Below are 8,046 nucleotides of genomic sequence, written 5' to 3'. Positions count from 1 at the left end.
CTTAGATCTGAAGTAGGAACTTTTAGATAGGGCTGAATACAGTTCACGTCCCCTAAGCGTTTTCGAAAATCACTAAGGGAGACTAAATGGTCTTTTCTTACTTGTGAAGGTTGAGGGGGGTCACTGTTGGAGTGTTAAGTGTCCTGCCCAACTAATTAAAGGATGGTTCCACATGAATCTCCTCTGGGGCTACTGTTAGACCAAACTGGAGCAGGGAACCTACAGTTTCCATTAGGATTTCTTGTAGCACTGTTCGATCAGGGTCAGCCAAAAGTACGTCATCCATAGAATGAATGAAGTAAGGCCATTATAAGCATGTCTGACCGGTTCAAGGGCCGATTTACAAAATTTGGACAAAATGTAGGGCTATTTTTCATTCCCTGTGGCAAGACCTTCCATTGTTACCTAGGATAAGGCTGATTAAAGTTTTCAGAAGGCAGACTAAAAGCCAACCTCTGGCAGTCCTCATGATAAAGGGGAATGCTGAAGAAACAATCTTCTGAATCTATCACAATTACTTGAGAGGCTTCTGGCACTGCCACAGGGGATGGGCTCCCTGGTTGCAAAGAGCCCATACTCTCCATAGTACCATTCATTCCCCTCATCTGGCAACAATCTCCACTTACCTGACAGGCATGGTATTGCAACCTGAATCCAGTCCTAAGGCATCATCCAACGGGACATCGGGGCCTCTAGCAATATGACTGTATAGGGCGCAGGTGGCCCATATTCGGCACAGGCAGTTTTTAGTTCCTTAACAATCTTATAGGGAAGAGGTTCCCAAGAGGGGTCCTCATCAAATTCTCCCTTAAGAGCAATAGGGACGCAGCTAACAAAATGTGTACCTCCCTCTTTTCCACCTCCCTAATAGCAGCTCCGAGCTCTATTCCTTATTAATGTGGCATGGGAAGAAGAGGGCCAGATGGAGGCAAAGTCCCTGTCATCTGAACGGGGAAAGTCCAATTGTGTGATGTTAAATTTGAAACCTTTGTAGTGGTGGCGTGGGAGACAGCCCCTGAGTCCACCTTGTTATCATTTGGAGGGGCTGTGGGCTTGAAGACTCCAAAATTCTCTTTTGAGGGCTCTAACATCCCCTATCTAATTGTTAATACAGAAAGAACATCGACCAGGACATTTTGAGGTCTTTGTGAAATATAACGTTGTCTATTATCGTTCTCAACCTGATTCAAGATATCTATGCTGACAGCTCCTTCTTCGTGGAATCAGGGGCAATGTATTTGAACAAAACGTAAAAATCAAGCAACTGGAAGAGGGCATACCTTTACATGCTTTTTTTTTTTTTTTAGCATGCTCCGTATTATATCCATAAAGAGTCTCCTTTACGTAGACATTTTATTGCCCATCATACAAGGATGCTTATCATATAAGGAAATAATGTATCTTTAGCATTCGAATACAAGACAATGTTTTCAGCATAACAAAGGCAGAAGGTAGTTCTTTGTGAGCAAGCGTCAACAGCCTGTGTACTTAAGGGGAAGTACAAAATAGGATTCTCAGGAAACACAATGTTTGCTCCCATAATCACAATGAAGGTCCTACAGTAAGTTCCTTCACAAGCTGCAAGCAGCATTGTAGGGCTAGAATAAGGGGACAAGTCACTCTCCATACCAATCAACATGGTACTCAGGGGGTCGGTGCTGAAGCAAAAACAATTGAGGGGGGTGGATATTGTTCATCGTCTGAAAGCAGGAGGCCTTGCAACCCTGCCTTAACCTCACAGGTGTTCTCAACTAGTGAGTTCAGAATGACTCCCAGTAACAAAGCTCATAATGAAATTAATTATAACTTTGCAGAACCCCATCCACTAACTCTTCTGAACCAGAATAGGACATATGTTTTCTATGTGTTAACTTTATAGTATTCCCAACAAATATTTTGGTGTAATATCTCAATAGAGTGACTGATGTGCTGCTTTCTATTTTGAGGTCTGTAATCTTATTGACATTTGAATTTCAATTTAATACTTTTGTAAATCTAGCTTCCCAGCTGCTTTTTTATATGAACTGTCTGGTGTTTGCTAAAGTGTAATTTAAAATGATGGTCTTATCTCATTCATTGCAAGGCGAGGGTTTGCATTAAGGGTGCATTTTCAGACTTTGAGCAATGATTGAATTCTAGGTAAAAGGGAGGCCACTTTCTTTCCATTTAAGTTTTGCTCCTATGTGATAACTACAATGTTGAGTACATTGTGATGAGCAGGGAGAGTCTGCCACCTTGTTTACATTTCTGTGGTTACTCTCCACTAGGAATTCTCTGATATCCAGTAAGGGCTGAGGGCCACTTACAGGCACTGACATTCTTTTAACACTTTTCAAGTTTCTCTCTTATATGAATTCTGTGATGTCTGGTAAGTTTCGATGGCCGGGGAAAGGCCTTGCCACATTCTTGACATTTGTAAGGTTTCACTCCGGTATGAATTTTGAGATGTTCACTAAGGTGTGACCGGTTGATAAAGGCCTTGCCACATTCTTGACATTTGTAAAGTTTCACACCGGAATGAATTCTGAGATGTTCACTAAGGTGTGATTGGTTGATAAAGGCTTGGCCACATTCCTCACATTTGTAAGGTTTCTCTCTAGTATGAATTCTGTGATGTACAATAAGGCATGACTGCTGTCTAAAAGCCTTGTCACATTCCTTGCATTTGTAAGGTTTCTCTCCAGTATGAATTCTGATATGTTGAGTTAGGCTTGAGTGCTGTCTAAAAGCCTTGTCACATTCCTTGCATTTGTAAGGTTTCTCTCCAGTATGAATTCTGAGATGTTGAATTAGGCCTGAGTGCCAGGGAAAGGCCTTGTCACATTCCTTGCATTTGTAAGGTTTCTCTCCAGTATGCATTCTGAGATGTCTAACAAGGCTTGAGTACTGGCGAAGAGTAATGCCACATTCTTGACATTTGTAAGGTTTCTCTCCAGTATGAATTCTATTATGTTGAGTAAGCATTGCGTTCTTTCTAAAGGCCATTCCACATTCTTGACATTTGTAAGGTTTCTCTCCAGTATGAATTCTGTGATGTTTAGTAAGCATTGCCTTCTTTCTAAAGGGCATTCCACATTCTTGACATTTGTAACGTTTCTCTCCAGTATGAATTCTGAGATGTAGAGTAAGATTTGAGTGCTGGCTAAAGGTCTTGCCACACTCTTCACATTTGTAAGGTTTCTCACCAGTATGAATTCTGTGATGTTGAGTTAGGCTTGAGTGGTTTGTAAAGGCCTTGCCACATTGTTCACATTTGTAAGATTTCTCTCCAGTATGAATCCTGAGATGTTGATTAAGGTGTGAGTGTTTGCGAAAGGCCTTGTCACATTCTTTACATTGGTAAGGTTTCTCTTCAGTGACAACCCTCTGATGATAAGTGACATTTGAGTTCCCTTTAAAGGCTTGGGTGCATTCTTGACATTGGTAAGGTTTCTCTCCAATATGCATGCTCTGATGTCTAGTAAGGTAGGAGTGCCTATTAAAGGCCTTGCCACATTGTTGACACTTGTCAAGTCTCTCTCTAATATGGATTTGCCCTAGTGTATTCTGTGATGAGCAGTCCTTTATGGTTTGACCACATTCTTCATAGTTGGAGGACGTCTCTCCAGCATGGATTCGCTGATGTTGAGAGAGCCTTGAGTGCAAATGAAAGACTAGGCCACAGTCCTTACAAGTGTACCTTTTCTCTCCAGTACCAGTTGTCTTCTGTATATTTAGTCCTGGTGACTGACTTAAGTTTCCAGACTTATTACATGTGGATGGGTTTTGTCCCACAAAAATTGTCTGATGATCACGAATACTGGAGGACAACTGCAGAGCTTTCCCACGTTCTGTATAAGGATTGTCTTCCAGATACGTACTGTTCTGTGTGATACGTTTAGGTCTTTGAGACAAGACTTCCTCACCTGTATTACATTCAACATGGTTTTCTGGCAAATGAGTACGCAGACGTTTGTTAACGTTGGAGCCTTGGTTAAATTTTGCCTCAGATTCACTGCAAACAGCAATTCTATGTCCATTCAAAACTGTCTCGTAATTTTCTTGCATTGACCTCTTTCTGATGTGCCCCTCAAGTTGATGCCAGGTTACACTTTCTTCTTCAGTTTTAAATCTATGATTCGCAAAAACACTTGAGTGAAAGGTCAGTCCAATCCCATTTTCCAACTGGGTCAAATACTTTTTTTCACCTTGAATGTGGTCACTTTCCTGATTTTCAAGTTTTTCACTCAACAAATATTTATGTTCGAATATTTGCTTTGAAGTTTTGGTTACTGAAACATGCTGCTTGACAGAAGTAGCCAACATGAAAGGGGAGGTTTTGTCAAATACATTATGTGGTTCACTACTTGGGGCAGTGAGATTCTTCCTATGGGCAGAGGTCTCTGTTTGGTTATGGCCGTCATATGTTTGATGCCCTTCACTCTCCCCATTGTTGACCCGTTCTATCATTACATGATAATTCTCAAAGGTACTATGTTCCACCGTTGACACTTTTTGAAGAGAATGTTCTAAGCACGGCATTGGCAAGAATCTCTGGGTGCACTGCGAAGACACAGCTGAAAGACACCAAATAAAAGGAATATAACATCATCCCACTGACTACTCTCAAATGAATATACTGTAGAGCTCTATTATACAAAATGAAAAGAATTCAGAAAACGTCAGCCAAAAGTTTGAGAAGGGATCATTTGGACTTGCACATGGACACAAAACTTGCACACAACACACAGACCATATAGCCTAAAAGAAAATTTTGCAGTACTGTCATGCTATAGTGCAAATCATTTTCCAATACCTCAAATAACCAGAAAAAGTACCACACGAAACCAAAATTACCACAGAAGGAACCTTAAACCTACAACTGAAATCAACAAAATAGGATACAGTAAAGCTAAGACCATATCAAACATAGGAAGTATTGGCTTTCAGAAAAGATCAACAAAACTGATAGACCTTTCAATCATGGAAGAATAAAAGAGAAGAGACCAACATTAGTTGCAGCAGTGCAGTGAAAGCAGACAGATTATAACTGACACTGCTGAAATAAAAAAAAGGTGTATAACAGGCAACCATGGATAATTATACGTCCAAGAATTGACACCAATAGATGAGAATGAAGTCAAAAAATGGTACAACCAACTATACTCCATCATGGAAAAATATCACTACTGCCAACATTTAAGAAGATTTGAAAGGGCAATTGAAAAATAATCACAACAAACAAAAAACTAACTTCAAAAAAGGAGAAGTCCTATGTCTGATCATTTTACTGGATCATTCAAACAAACACTTCAGGAAAAGTACTTCATGTCTTCACAAGAATTTCCAAGGAGTGAAGACAAAGGAATATATGAAAATACTCTCTGTGGTAACAGCATTACCAGGTTACCCAATCAAAGGAACACACTCCTGTAAAAAAGGCCAGAACGTAAGAAAAGTGTCCCGGTTCATAGATGACATGATCTATAGAAAAACCCATGGAATCCGTACGTTTATTTTGTATTATTTTGGTCAACGCTTATATCATTTCTGCTACGTTTTTTATGACTTTTAATTTTTCTATGTCTTTAATGCCATAAATGCTTCAGATAAGGAAAACATTGATATAAATAACATGACACCAAAAGGAACTATAAAAGGAAGACAGCTGAAATTTTCTAGAGGAAGGAATAGCAAAGCAACATCTGAAATTATTTTATTTAGAAGGAAAAAACAAGAGGTGAGGAAAACGGAAACCAGAATGAAAAATGACATAACATTGAAAGGAATGTCCAGTTTAGGAGAAGAACAAAACGGGGAATCCTTCAACGACATATACAATGCTATACTGTCAAGTCAAAAACTAGGAAAGAAATCCACTACGGTGCTTGGTTGCTCAGTTGGTTAAGCGTCTGACTTCAGATCAGGTCTTGATCTCAGGGTTAGGGAGTTTGAGCCTTGCGTTGGGCTCTGTGCTCACAGCTCTGGGACTTGACCCTGCTTGGATTTCGTGTCTCCCTCTCTCTCTGATCCTCCTCTACTCGTACTCTGTCTCTCTCACAGAAAGAAACATTAAAAAAAGAAAGATTTCCACTTAATGCCGAAAAATGCACAAGTTGCTAAGATTGAAATAGGACTCTTAAGCCCAAGAATTCAGAAGTCTTCTTAGACCTATAAGAAAAATGAAAGTGAATTCAAAAAAAAAATCTCTCAGCACAGAAAGGCCCAAGATCAGATGCATTCGTTTGTCAATTCTGACATGTAAAAAAATAACTAAAGATAATCTTTTCAAAATCCTACAAATAGTGAAGAGTGGAGACATATTCAAAACTATCCTGTGAGGCCAGCATTCCTCTGACACCAAGCAGAATTAACACAATATGAAAACTAAAACAAAACAAAATGCTTGTCTGAAAGAAGTCTTGCCACTCTGCCTTTTGTTTCACATCCAGTTGCATGCTATGTGTTTTTCCCTTTCCCCATGGTCAATCTGCAGGTGTGTTTATGTCTAAATGAGTCTCCTAAAGGCAGCATATAGTTTTGTTTGTGTGTGTTTTTGCTGTTGTTGTTTATTTTACCCATTTTGATACTCCTGGATAAAAATGTCTGTTTTCTCCCAGGAATATGGAAGATTTCTCCTATGATTTCGTGAAATAAATGTTCTGTTTCCCGTTCTCATTTTCTAATTTTTTAATGCTATAAATGCTTCAGATAAGGAAAACATTGATATAAATAACATGACACCAAACGGAACTATAAAAGAAAGACACCTGAAATTTTCTAGAGGAAGGAATAGCAAAGCAACATCTTCCATAATACAAATATTATTACATTTGATGGATTCTCTGAGCCCTATGTCAATACTGTTGTATGATTCTTCTCCTGTATTTTGCTTACATTCATTACTGTTATTGTTTTTTCTTCTAGGTGACAAAGGCATTCTTCTGTTATTTCCAACGTGTTCACTGCTAAGCCTGTTACCAATATTTATTTTATTTAAAAAAATGAAACCTATTTATTTTTTGAGAGAGATACAGAGAGTGAAGGCAGAAGAAAGGGAGAGAAAATCCTTATCAGGCTACAGATAGTCGATACAGAGACGAGGATCGGGTTTCATTTCCCAAATTGTGACCTCATCACCTCTGGCAAATTCAAGAATTGGATGCTTCATTGGCTGACCCACCCAGGTGCCCCTGCACTGCATTGTTCACCTCTGTTTGATTCCTTTTAAAGAGTTTTAGCACCCTGGTACGGTTCTCACTATTCTTTCTCACCCAGAGAGTATCCTTATGAGTGTTTGTTGCTCTTTGATTCCTTTTAAAGTATTTTAGCACCTGGGTATGATTTTCACTATTCTTTTCTCACCCAGAGAGTATCCTTATGAGTGTCTGTTGCCTTTAATTCTCCATCAAGCATGTTACTAATAACTGCTTCACTTAAATTTCTCTTCATGGCCATATCTTGTTCTTTGACTTTGGATAAATTCTTCCATCTTGGCATTCTGTCTAAGGCTCTGCCTTCCTCTGTATGGTAGAAGACGCAGTTAGGTCTCCTGCCAGATCATTTAAGCCAGTGGCCTGAGATGCACTCTGTGACTGCTATGGACAGTGTAGGATCCCTGGACTTAACATGGTAAGGCATAACCAGGGGCGCTGTGGTCGCTTGTGAATCGAGAGTTGCCATCAACTGCACCAGAACTGAGGCACCGCAGAACCATCTGGTCAGGTTTGTGGTGTGGGCAGCAGCTTGTACAGGTCTCCTGGGCCAGGCACTGACCTTGCTGGGACTGAGGCAGGCTGGACAGACAAGGGCAGTACCAACTGAGCACAGGGAGCTGGGGGCTTGGAGGAAGCAACACAGATATCCACGGTCCCTACTGAGCTACTTCCCTCGGGGCACTCTGTGTGGATGCTGACAGGCATCAGAGAGAAGGAGCTCCAGCCAGGGCTTTAGTTCACCAGGCATGTCCGAGAATTTGGCCTGTCAGAAAGTGCTTCTCGAGTAGTGAATGATCTCCCCCTCTGTGTATTCCAGTCAGATGACTCGGCCACACTGACTGACCCCAGG

The 8,046-nt window shown here is 40.4% G+C and overlaps 2 protein-coding genes across 2 annotated transcripts in view; both read right to left on the bottom strand.

Annotated features, from left to right (window-relative positions):
• Nucleotides 1-8,046, bottom strand: part of LOC115296524 (zinc finger protein 91-like) — an 80,479-nt gene that overhangs the window by 51,113 nt on the left and 21,320 nt on the right. The window contains exons 6-7 of the mRNA XM_029944976.1: nt 2,330-4,556; nt 627-704 (exon numbers count right to left, since the gene is read on the bottom strand). Of these exons, the coding sequence (XP_029800836.1) occupies nt 627-704; nt 2,330-4,556 (2,305 nt within the window). The remainder of the gene's footprint in view (nt 1-626; nt 705-2,329; nt 4,557-8,046) is intronic.
• Nucleotides 1-8,046, bottom strand: part of LOC115295647 (zinc finger protein 665-like) — a 114,016-nt gene that overhangs the window by 84,668 nt on the left and 21,302 nt on the right. The window lies entirely within an intron of this gene.

The sequence above is a fragment of the Suricata suricatta genome, chromosome 7 (genome assembly GCF_006229205.1).
Source record: "Suricata suricatta isolate VVHF042 chromosome 7, meerkat_22Aug2017_6uvM2_HiC, whole genome shotgun sequence".
NCBI lineage: Eukaryota > Metazoa > Chordata > Mammalia > Carnivora > Herpestidae > Suricata > Suricata suricatta.
Note: the sequence above shows the minus strand (reverse complement) of the source record. Positions and strands in the feature narration are given on the sequence as shown.